Genomic DNA, 13,102 nt, shown 5'->3' with positions numbered 1-13,102 from the left:
GTTGCTGTGCAGACACTCTTGGTGGTTATTACTCCAGGGCCTCTGGTGGAGGCTTAGACAGCTTGTGTTTATTTTGCTTTTGGTGTGTATTTTTTCTACACATATATGGGTCAGTTTATAGATTGCATACTAAATGACAAGTTTTGACACATTAAAGATGCCTTTGCTTTCGTTAGAACTAGGATAGTCCCAAAACTACAACATCTACATGCTCTGTTATTTACAATTGCTACTTCTATCCATGTCTGGATCAATAATTTCGGAGATGGAGGCAAACTAAGTCAGACAGGGAGTGTGAGAACAGCAGATCATTTGTGTCTGAGTGTGAAGAATTGTATATCTTCTGCTGACAACCATTCAGCATACCAGGAGGGGTAGAAACCAGCCTCTGCCTCCTCGCTGTGTGATGCTGCCAGCAGTGTTACCATGGCACCTAGCACTCAGTGTGCCACCATCTCTTTACTCAGTCTGGCTGTCCCGCTCCTTCCTCTCCACAACGCCTCCCTCTACTCATTTATCACCATAAAAGTACAGTGCTTAATTGTCCAAAGGCGCCTTCCATTTAGATTCTGTTTGCTGACCACAGATTTTTATCCAAGCTCAAAAATGATCACAGGAATGTTTCCACAAAAAGTTTACAGTCCTGAGAGACAAGAAACTGACTATCCCCTGACTTTTCCTTCAGTGCTGGTACTTTGCTTTATGGCCAAAATTTATATATATATATATATATATGGGAATGCAATCTGCATTATTTCTAATGGCCAGCAGGGGGCGACTCCTGTCATTGTGGAAAGAAGACCAGTTATATGGAAGTGTTTAATGTGTGTCCATAAGGCATAAACAGCAGCTCCAGTTCAATAACTGGAATTAACCGAGCTGAGGCAGACAAGTACAGGCCCAGGTATCTCAAAGCAGCCACATCCCTAACTTTAAACTTTAATAAAATCGTAATAGACTAACCATGTGACATAGGCTGGACAGTGAAGGATCACGTGAAAAAGGCCATAGTCATAGGCCTAGAGACAGTGATGATCTGGCAACCACAGAATGTAAGAGAATAATGTGTAATCCCCAACCAGTTGCTGAGTGGTTTGGTTAACAGCAATGTCTGTGAAATCGATTACTAAAGCCCAGCCACACAGGCCTATAGACCAGTCAGTGACACCCCTGTTAAAAATGTGTATTCCTCCACCTGTGTATGTATGTCTATGTAAGCATCACTACATACACAGGCGAACGTAAGGCATCAACTAACACTTAATAAGAGGCTGATGGTAATTTATGCAGTTCCTTTGGTTGCTTGCAGATTACAGTGGTCGCCTGGGTTTGCATGGAGTTAACCAACTTGTCTGCAAACACTCACCAGCTACTCTTCAAGCAGTAGTGAAACTGTTAGAAGGGCAACATAAACCAGAAATGGATAACATTTGGCTTCAAACTAAGGTAGACTTTTTGAAGGGTCAGCAGGCTGGCTGCGGTAATGAGGCACAACCTTTGCACACTACACGCAACAGTGGCAATCTGCTAAGGATCAAGTAACTGGTGGAGCACCATTAAACCTCTTTATAACTTATTTCAGCTAGCAACTGCTAGGAATTTGTGGGAACCACTCGCCAACCAGTTGGAGAATATGTATTTTTCACTCCCAACTGTTAGCTGTCTCATAGGCGATTTTCTGGCTTTACCTTCACCTGTGTGTGTAACGATGCTTTGATCATCAAGATCTGTTATCAGATCAAAATTCATAAGTTGTTCGCCATCATGTGAGAAACATATAGCATATAGCACTACAACAGGGGTTTCAAACATTAGGCCCATAACCCAGCAATTCACTTTTGATCAGCGTACTCTCAAATCCAGTCCGTGCAAAACCAGTGATGATCTGATAACAGGCATGCCAAAATTTGCATAAAAACTGTCCGACAGCACGTCTGCACTGGCTGTTTTGAAAGATCTTGGTGATCAAAGCAACATTAGCAACAGGCGAATTTAAGGCATCAACTAACACATAACACTTTATGCTGACTGTATGGAAGCAGAGCATTTAAAAAGTGGTATTACCCATTGCTGATACTTCAAAAAGTATTTTTCAGGATCCACCTGGAAACATCTCATTGTGCTATCAATATCAAGCTGTTACCTAAATAAATATTAGCCTCTGCTCTGTTGCCAAGAAAGAAATAAAAAGCACCTAAGACTCTTATCATGAGTACTGTATGAGCACCTTCCTGACTTTAATAATCTGCTATGCTTTGTTGTTTTTAAGGACTCTGTAAAAAACAAACAAACTATGAATTCTTGCAATTCTTTGAAAATAATGAACAGTTAATAGTAACAGCATGGGTGGTACACATTTATAGCATAACACTGCAGGCTGTGTTAAGGATTGTGCTTACACTGCAGTTACTGCCCAGGCTGTAGATATTGATTAATTGCACAGTTACTTCAGCATTTGATTCTGTTATGCTCTTGGTATGGAGTTTAAACAAATATAACACCCCTATTTATTCTTGATATAAATGGTGATTTGTTCAGTGTTAAGGATTAATTGCTTGCCCATGAAGAACATAACACGGATGGACAGATTTTCTCACTTTTAGGGTGCATTTAGATCTCTCAAACATTCTGGGTTAGATCTGGTCAATTTCCAAAGCTCCAACTGGATTTCTGCACCAGAGCTACACTGCAGATGGCAAATGTTTTTTTTTTCTTTGCTTTAAATTTAATAGAGAGAGAGAAAGAGAAACGACTGTGTTGCTTACGAGTGCTCTTGTCTCTCCTTTCACACATAATGCCGCCTCTTTCACATCTACAGTCATTTGCATCGATTATTAAAACCTGTTAATAAGCCTTTGGGCTTTGGCAGAGGACACTTTAAACTTAAACACAGCCCTAAAGGAACAGGGAAGAACAAAATTAAAACAATAGGGCTCACTTTAGTCACTCACTCTGTGCAAATCCAACAAACGAGCCTCCGTACTCACATTAGCTGAAAGATTACTGTAATTAGTTTAGTGTGTTTATGCCTTCTGCACGTAGGTCATACTATGAGGCTAGAGGAAGTGACGTGAGCTGGTGTGTGTGCATATGCACTCACGTATGGGGGTGTGCCAGTGTGTGTATGTATGCATGTGTTGTGACTGACTGTACAGTAACTGGAAGCTGAGTATTTGGTAACAGATGGTGGAGCACCTCCGTCAGATTAATAGCTGGATTTTCTATCCAATCGGATCTGGTCTGCAGAGTAGGGAGGGTGTGGTAAAAATAGTCCGACTTGTCTAATCTGCTGTTTGTGTGTGTGTGAAGAGCGAGAGGCTGCAAGTTTATCTCCACTCATATTTGTCTGTGCTGTTTATGTGACTGCAGGTAAGAGGTGAAAAATAAGACTGAGCTGAGTGCACCTACACTAATAATGAGGCACAATGTAAATGAATGCACAATCACACATGCACACACATAAACAACAGTACAAAACCAATTTAAATGTACCGTGGGCAACAGGTGCAGTCAGTGCTGTGTAACCTGCTGATAATGCTGTATTTATTTACACTCTGTGGGAATTTATTAGTACCTCGCTCTGACTGGTCGATCTTGATAAGTCTGCTTGAAACTGCACAGGTAGGGAAGGATAGTCTGCAGCTTTCAGTGTAAATTATGCTATCACCTGGAGATCACCTGGAGTTGTTTTGGGGGTACAACACCTAAAATAAACTGGATGTCAAACCACCCGGGGGGAATGTTGGATACTGATAAATCAGTTTGTGCATTTTATTTATTTATTTATGATTCCATGGTGGTCTAGAATGTGTCAATGATCACATGGATGGGGTTTTAAATTCAGTACATATTTTATTAAGGCATGCATGTATTTATTTTTATTCATTCATTGCAAACAAGCAAACAAATAAACAACAAGAAAACTCCTAACACAAAAAATTCTGCTCCTCATATGTAACATAAAGAAGTCCACATTCTCAAAGAAACAAACATGGTTGTCCAACTTTATCCTCTAATATGTATTTTATACTTTGTGGGGAAGCCAGAATTCAAACAATGTTTGTTCCTTTTTAGTGTAACTCTTACCTTCTGGATACAAATCAAGTAATTTGGCGTATTCCTGCTCCTTCTCCCACAGATCTTTGCAATCTTCGCTTTCTCGACATGTGGAAGTTACTCTGGCATGTTCAAGATGAGTGTGGAGTGCAGCAACCGCTCGGAAAGTGATCTAGGCGTAGAAGTAGAGTTTGAATATCCATTCAGGTATGGATTATATCATCACATAACTGAACTTTTAACATTTAATTGAACTTACAGTTTGACAGCCTTCTACATTAGATTAAGTTTAACAGCATTCATAAATAAATAAATATGTCCTTTTGGGGGGGGCAATTTTTGTCACGAAAGACTTATTTTTATTTTAGATATGCTTGTTGTTCTGTAGCAAAGAAGCTCAGAGAAGTTTACTATTTTAGAAGCTCTAGCTAAGTGAACAAATTCTGCTTGTTGCAGTAATAAACTGTACATAAAGAAAAGTATGCAGTTTCTGCTTTTGAAAAATAAACCTAATGTGGATGTCCCTTAAATCTGCCTTCTGTGTAATGGCCAGCAGGAGAAGACTCCTCTGGTTGCATAAAAGTCTCTGAGAATTCAATTCACCCAGTTTTGAATAAATTAAAATTCAGCTACATCATGTTTCAGATTTACAACTTTAGAATCATCTGCTGTATTTTTGCAGCTCTTACACCTTCTCATCTGTGTCTATCCCTTTTTTTGTGTTCCTGCCCCCAGGCTCCATCAGGTTTACTTTGATGCACCCACTTGTAAGGGAGGAGACAAGGAGCGTCTGTTCCTGGTCGGGGACTACTCCTCTTCAGCCGAGTTCTTCGTCACCATTGGTGTCTTTTCCTTCCTCTACTCTATGGCAGCGCTCGCTGTATACTGTTTCATCTTAGAGAAGTACCGTGAAAACAATAAAGGGGCCCAGATTGTGAGTTTGTTACCTTGAAGCACATAAAAAGTACATCTTGTCTTAAATGTAATACTTCTCAATTAATGATAGGAAAAAACAATAACCTTGTGTTGCTGATTTCCAGGATTTTGTTGTGACGGCGGTTTTTGCCTTCATGTGGCTGGTATCTTCTTGTGCTTGGGCTAAAGGCCTCTCAGATGTGAAAACAGCCACTGATCCAGAGCGGGTCATCACTCTCATCCAAGCCTGTGAAGAACGAGAAAATAAGTGCCGTGAGATCCATGACCCCAAGGTCTCCGGCCTCAACACCTCTGTGGTAGGCTTAAAATGCTTCTGTTAGCGACACAATGTAAAGAGATGATACTAGAATAACGATAAGAACAAATGTTTGTCTCTTTTTTCCTCCACAGGCTTTTGGTTTCATCAACCTTATCCTGTGGATTGGAAACCTCTGGTTTGTCTTCAAAGAGACCGGTTGGAAGGCCGCTTTTGCTGGAACGTATGTCCCATCACAGGAGAAGCAGCCCGCCCCAGATTCCTATGCCCAGGAAGGCTACGGACAGCAGGACCCCTATGCCGGCTCCCAGGGAGGTTACCAGCCCGATTACGGCCAGCAGGGAGGCTACAATGAGGATGGAGGTTATAACCAGGGCTATGACCAGCAGCCTACCTCTTACTCTAATCAGATGTGAGCCTGTCCTGAAACACTACAGCTGCAGAATGGTGAGTGCAAATATGAGTAGAAGATCTGTCCAGTTTTTCTACTCACATTTTTTTTCTACTCGTGTTGTTAGAATGACATAGATAACCATTATTCAATGTGATATTATATTTTAAGCACAAATAAAGGGTTGAATGCACAAATGCTTACTATGGTCCACTTTTTGAGTCTTTTTTCACATTGCCTCTTGGCTAAAATGACAAGTACTATGAAAATGACATGGAGAAGTTTCCTGGAGCGCATTAAATTTCATCAGTAATGTTAAGATTTTCTGAAATCCAGCATGCAACTGCTTCAGAGAGCGACCTTAAACTTGTATTTTCTCTAATGGTTACAAAACAAACGTTATGAGAGAATGATCCAACACTTCCTTCATCTATGACCTCAGAAAAACACACATCCTGGTATATTTATGGTTTTCAAGTCTTACAACACAATGTTTATTTTGTAAATGACTGTCATAGTTTGAGTAAAACAGAAAGTAAATCAGGGTGTGCTTTAGGGTGTGGGCTTACTGTGAGTGCCCAATGTACTCAGTCTCTCTGGGAGGGGGGAAGGGGGGGGGGCGCAAGATGGTGGCAGTCAAACTGCTTGAGGCAAGATTTCAAAACAAGAATCTACAAATCTATGGGTGGCATCACAGTGAATAAATCCATAAATCCATCTTTTATAGATCACACTTATTTTTTGGGAAAACATAAAAGTGCTTAAAATAAAAAGTTATGCTGGCTTATTAATAACTAAAGTAAAATCAAACAATTTAATTAAATTCAGTTTTATTTACGCAGCACCAAATCACAACAACAGACCCTACAATAATACATACCTATGAGCAAATTCTTTGGCGATAGTTGGAAGAAAAAACTTCCTTTTAACAGGAAGAAACCTCTGGCAGAACCAGGCTCAGGGAGGGGCGGCCATCTGCCGCTACCGGGTGGGCCAAGAGAAGTAAGACAGGACAAAAGACATGCTGTGGAGGAGAGACAGCGATTAATAACACACATGATTCAATGCAGAAAGGTGTATAAACATGTAGTGAGTGAGAAAAATGACTAAGGAAGAAATACTCCATGCATCATGGGAGTCCCCCAGCAGGCTACACCTATTGCAGCATAACTAAGGGAGGATTCAGGATCACCTGAATATAGCCCTAACTATATGCTTTAGCTCAAAGGAAAGTTTTAAGCCTAATCTTAAAAGTAGAGACAGTGTCCATCTCCCGAATCCAAACTGAAAGCTGGTTCCACAGAGGAAGGGCCTGAAAGTTGAAGGCTCTGCCTCCCATTTTACTTTTAAATACTCTAGAAACAACAAGTAAGTCTGTAGTCAGTTTATATGTATCTGTTTACAATGTATCCACTTTTAATAGCCTAATAACCCGAGAAAGGTGAAGTTTGAAGATGTCCTCTTTTTTGTATTTTCGTCATCTGCTCGATATCTTATGCAGCAGGTGATAAAAAGAAAAATTTGAACTTTCATTGTTAATTAAATAGTTAGTTAGCTACAGCACAAACAGAAGTATTCTTACCCTCTCAACTCCATTTTGAAAGGAGAAAACAAAAACATCCACAACTAATGTTCTCATGGGCTTCAAAGAGATCAGGCCTATTGTGACTCCAAGGTAAAATCTGGAGGATGAAGGTCAAGGCTTTATAATTAAGAGTATGCCAGATTCAGTCGGTATCTTTCGACATTTACTGAAACAGCATTATTGTTAATGTTCAGTAGTGAAGGTTGCAGGAGAAAGATCTAGTCATTCGATAAGGACCAATTGTGTACAAACATCTGACTTGCAAAGGAGCTTTTGAGCCAGCTACAGTACATACATTTACCAGCTCTCTTTGGCCTTTGAGTTCCACTACCCTCCAGAGGTCTTATAACTATGGTGAGAGAGCTTTTTGCTCCAAGGCTGTAGACTACACTGACAGCTAAAACTGCACTTAGTATTGAAAGATGTGAAATGTCTGCCACACAGAGCACTTAGAAACGTGGTTTAGAGTACTCAGAAGCCATTGCCTTGTATTCTTGGATTTAAAACCTGCACTTTGGCTCATCTTCTTCAATGATTTGTTTTCCCTGTTTGGTCAAAAATGTTTTAAAGTCCCAAAAATATACTCATCAATGTACTCAAACAATCGCAAAATAATTTGCTTAAATTTGAGCAGCAAGTTCAGCAGGTAAACAAGAATGTCACTTTTGCTATTGACCAATCAAATTTCAGCAAATAGAGAAAGTTACTCCACAGTTAAAAAGGATGTAACCTCAATATATTTTAGACAGATTTTCTGGCTCTTTGATTTGCAAACCGAATGCTATACTTAGATCAAAAGAGCAAAGTATTGTTTCATATCAATCATACTATATTTTTCATTAAGTCAATATCCATCCATTCATTTTCTTAACTACTTCATAACATTAGAGGTAGAGTCCACAGGACATGTCACCAGTTTAGCACAGAAAGTGAATTTCCTTTAACCACACATTCATTTTCTTAACTACCTTTCACCTATCTATGCATTCCTCGTGTATGTTAAGACGCCAGAGGGAACCCACAAAAGCACAGGAAGAACACAGGACACTACTCTGCCAGCTGATTTCTTTTATCCATCCATTCATCCTTTTCAGGGCCACGGGGGGTGCTGGAGCCTATCCCAGCTGTCATAGGGCGAGAGGCGGGGTACACCCTGGACAGGTCGCCAGGCTAACACATAGAGACACAGACGAACATTCACTCTCACATACATGTATTCATTCCCATAGGCAATTTAGATTAATCAATTAACCTATCCCCACTAACTGCATGTCTTTGGACTGTTAGTGGGGGATAGGTTAATTGATTAAACATGGGGGAATACATGCAACCTCCACACAGAAATGATGGAATTGAACTCAGGACCTTCTTGCTGTGCGGCAACAGTGCTAACCACCGTGCCACCGTTCTGCCCTAATTTATTTGAATTAATTATAATTCAGCTGAAAAAAATTAATTAAATAACAGATACATGTGAAGTAAAAAGAAAAAAGTGCCACAACCTTGCAGAGGATGGATTTAGACTTTTACAGAGAGGCAAAGGTAAAGGAAAGTGGAGGCGTAAAAACAACAGCTACTGCATTCACACACATATGAACTTGAGTGGCTTCCCACTCTTAATCCATATGGTTTACTATGATGGTGGCCCACGCTGTGTAGCTATAACAGCTTCAATTCTTCTGGGAAAGCTTTCCACGAGGTTTAGGAGTGTGTTTATGGGAAGTTTTGATCATTTTTTTAGAAATACATTTGTGATGTCAGACACTACGTCGAATGAGAAGGCCTGGCTCGCATTCTCTGCTCTAATTCATCCCAAAGGTGTTTTATGAGGCCGAGATTAGGACTCTGTGCAGGCCAGTCAAGTTCTTTCACACCAAACCCGATCATCCATGTCTTTATGGACCTTGCTTTGTGCACTTGTGCAGTCAGACAAGTAGCATTCTCCTGGCAACCACCAAACCCAGACGCGTCCATTTGATTACCCCACAGAGAAGCGTGAGAAGTCACCGCAGACAACACGCCTCCACTGCTCTAGAGTCTAGTGGCAGCATTTTTTACATGGCTACATCCGATGTTTTGCATTGCACTCGGTGATGTAAGGCTTGGATGCAGCTGCTCAGCCATGGAAACCGATTCCATGAAGGTCTTTATACACTGTTCTGATGGTTACATGAAGTTTGGAGGTCTGTAGCTCTGCAGAAAGTTAGCGACCTCTTCACAATATGCGCCTCAGCAGCCATTGAGCCCACTTTGTGATTTTACGTGGCCTACCACTTTGTGCCTGAGTTACTGTTACTGTTGTTCCAAATTGTTTTTTTTTTGTTATAATCCCACTAACAATATATACCAGATGCTCTTCTTGACACAACCCCAAAGGGATTTGTGTCTCCTCCTGGAATTGAACTGGAAGGCTGCCACACAGCATCACTACAAAATAGAAAGATGCACAGTGAGTTCATAAAGACGATCTTGGTTTATTTATTCATAGAAGCAAAAAAACATGATTTCAATTTGAGTAATTGCCCAGCTCCTTATCCTATAGTGAAATATACATCACATCATACTGTCATTTCTTGGTGTTACTGTGAATAAATAGTATCATTGTAAGCGTTTAAAAAGCCATGATTTGTTGAGTTAGTTGTATGTATGTGTAATTTATCCAATGATGTGTTTGCTGTTTATTTAACATTTTCTTTCCCTCTCGTCTTTGCTTGTCTCCTTTGCCCAGGTTGACCTTGTGATTTTGGAGTGTGGCTCTCCACCGACCACCACTTTCATTTCCACACTCCTCTGTTTGTCTGTTTGTGTATCTGTGAGTTGACAGGCGGAGGGAGGGAGGCCTGGAGGGGAGACACCAGTGGGGCTGGGGGAGGAGATCATCACTGTGGGTCGGGGTGGGAAGGAAAAAAAAGAGGGAAAATGGATCTTTGCTGTAACATGATGTTTATTCTCGTGATGTATTTACTGTAGAAGACAACAGAGGATTGTCTGTTTGGTTATACGAGAAAAACTTGAATACAAATACCAAAACATTCGTTGATGAACATTTATGGGAAATCTTGTAATGGAAAAGACATTTACGGAAAAAGAAAAAAAAAAACACATTGTAGTAACATTTAACTTGGGAGAATGTATTTGTCTGTGCTGTGTAAATATCAACATACTGATATATATGATTATATGTACACAGTTGAATAATTGTGCACTCCATATTAGTTGTTATACAACAAATGTTGAGCACAGAGTTATTCAATTGCATTTACTTTGGTTCTGTTTAGGAGCTCACATAGTTTAGCCTTTGCCCTTAAGTTTCCATGAACTATTAATACCAACATCATCTTCTTATTTTCTCATCTCAGAATCTCGGCATTTTTTTTATGTTCGCATTATGACTTTTTTTCTAATGTATTTGATCAGCATTATAGGCAAAATTTAAGAATTAGGGTTGATGTGATGGCAAATATTGAAAGCAAATACACACATATATATGAAATGAGCTAAGAAAGTGAGACGTAGTGAGATGTGAACAGCAGTGGTAACAGTGGGTTGCTTCAACTTTATGTCCATTAAAATATATTTTTCCCATCAAATGTCATCGTCAAGCGAGGATGAATTCTTGTGACGCTCTGAATATTTTAAATCCTGACATCTAAAATAAAAAGTGCATAGGGAGAAGAAAATGGCAATTGTGGCAGTGAGCAGCTGCCTTAGCAACGTGTGTGTGTTTATTCGTTGGTTTTATGTAAGGGCATCAAACTCATTTTGTCAATGAACCACATCCTGTTTTCAGTCGCCTTTTATGTGGTCCTGAAAGTTGTAAGACAGAGTTATATAGTTTTTTAAATGGTGTTTCTATCACACTGTAATCAGTGGCATACATACATTAACATTAACTGTAGAGAAATGAGAATAAAGTGTATAAAATTTTAAAGACCTCGCTCATGCCATGGAATAACCACGTAATATTATGAAGCATTTTAAACAATATGTCTTCATATATAATCCGTCTGCATCTTCAGTCGTTCTTAAGCTCTTCTCTTTCTGGTGGCGAACCAGTTTACTGCATGCATCCTGCTTCCTATATCTCAAAGCATCCTTAAACATATTCCAGAGGCTGAGGCTCACGGCTGCAGGAAAGCATTAGGCTACACAGTAAATGTCGTGGTATGTTCAATCCATCGTAGAGGTTACTACACACGACACAAACTGAACAGCAACTCTGCTATATTCTACTCAAAGCACAAAGTAAGTGTTGCAATAATTATTTATTTCCAGATATCAACACACTTTTTGATTGCCAGTCCTCCGACTGGACATTCTAGATCGTCTTTGCCGAATGGTAGGAGATGCGTCTCGATTGGTAGTTTTGCTTCCACCAGCTTCGTCACAATAAATTGTTCATCTTCAGTATACTGGTCCATTGTACAGCCTGGTATTCATCCAGATGTTTTTTTGTTTTGTTTTTTGAAAAAAAGTGAACACAAATACATAGATAAATATATAAATTCAGGGTTCTTTGATTCAGGCAGTGTAGAAGCACCTTGCTTTATCTCCTCCTCTAGTCTCCCACCTCGGTTGTTTCTCTCTTTCTTTCTCTTTCACTGTAGCTCTTATAAATATGCTGAAATGAAATATACTCTGTTGTTAGTGGTGAATGATGTCTTGTGATACTCTCTAAGCCTTTGGATAGTGCTGTGTTTATTGTGTATGATGTATTCCTATTAGTATTTATGATAATGATAAGTCAGAGAAAAAACAAAATAACCGAGACGCTCCAGAATTCTGCTGTATTCTTATTATATGGGATCCATGTGAAACGAAATGAAATAAAATTGAAATTATTCTGTTGAAGGTTAAAAGGTGTTTTTCTGTTCATATGTGGTTTGTGTGCTTTCAAATTGTTAATATAATTTACATGAGAACATAAAAAGTGACATGCCACTGAAAATGTTCTGAAGTTTCAAGATGGACAAACAGAGAAAGCTTGATCTATTTTAACGCCTGTACAGTTTCATATGGCTTCTAAAATGCTAATCATGCTCAGGTAGATGGCTCTATAGATGGCATATGTTTCTTGAAATAGGCCTACATTAAGCACAGTCATACTAACCTGGAAACTTGCACAAATTAGAAAGGCTGAAGTCTGAATACCAGGAGTATAATACAAAATGCAGTGTACAAATGACAGAAGTGAAAACTGATCTTTAAGTTCATTTTTTTTTATTTCCTTTTATTGTTTGGCGATGATGTAAGTGTAAACTACAGGTAATCTTTTGAATTTTGTACAAAACACAGCATTTTTTTAACTACATGATAAAAGCATAAAGGAATACAATTAAACGTTAAAACTCAAAGTAACACTCCCCTTGTTTACAGTAACCTCTGCACACACAGAGATAAAAGCATCTTGCATTGGCGCACAAATCTTATCAGCTTGCCTGTGGTCATAACAAAAAAATGTTAAACTTCTTCCTTTCCGTTTAAAATGACTCATGTACACTCATGCCTTATGCAGTCTTCAAAGATATAATTAGCTTGTGAAATATTTTAGGGTGTTGAAAGTATAGAGGCTATACAGTGTTTGTGAGTGCTGGAAAGCATATTTGTATATTCCAGCTGAAATGTACAGAAGATAAACTTTCTGTGAGAAAGCCAGCAAGCATTTTAAGCATTTGAGGGCTTTTTATGTCATGGTTACCTTTGAAAATTAAAGCTAATTTAGGTATACTTTTCAAAATATTCAGGATGAGAGAAAAAGCGAGCAGTGCTGGAATTCAACAGGCAAAAACTTTTCTTTACCTTTAAGAGCTAACGTTGTTTGCAACTTTTCAGATAAGTAAAAGAAATGCCCAAAATAGCATTTTCATCCCTTTTGCCC

At 39.2% G+C, this 13,102-nt stretch overlaps 1 protein-coding gene across 1 annotated transcript in view; it reads left to right on the top strand.

The window, feature by feature from the left end:
• Positions 1-12,075, top strand: part of sypb (synaptophysin b) — a 16,717-nt gene extending 4,642 nt beyond the window's left edge. Inside the window, exons 3-7 of the mRNA XM_005731632.1 lie at positions 4,139-4,263; positions 4,792-4,990; positions 5,097-5,288; positions 5,383-5,695; positions 9,953-12,075. Of these exons, the coding sequence (XP_005731689.1) occupies positions 4,139-4,263; positions 4,792-4,990; positions 5,097-5,288; positions 5,383-5,664 (798 nt within the window). The 3' untranslated portion in view covers positions 5,665-5,695; positions 9,953-12,075. The remainder of the gene's footprint in view (positions 1-4,138; positions 4,264-4,791; positions 4,991-5,096; positions 5,289-5,382; positions 5,696-9,952) is intronic.
• The last annotated feature ends 1,027 nt before the right edge of the window (positions 12,076-13,102 follow it).

Source organism: Pundamilia nyererei, unplaced genomic scaffold (assembly GCF_000239375.1).
Source record: "Pundamilia nyererei isolate P.nyererei 1_Seehausen unplaced genomic scaffold, PunNye1.0 scaffold00044, whole genome shotgun sequence".
Lineage (NCBI taxonomy): Eukaryota > Metazoa > Chordata > Actinopteri > Cichliformes > Cichlidae > Pundamilia > Pundamilia nyererei.
Note: the sequence above shows the minus strand (reverse complement) of the source record. Positions and strands in the feature narration are given on the sequence as shown.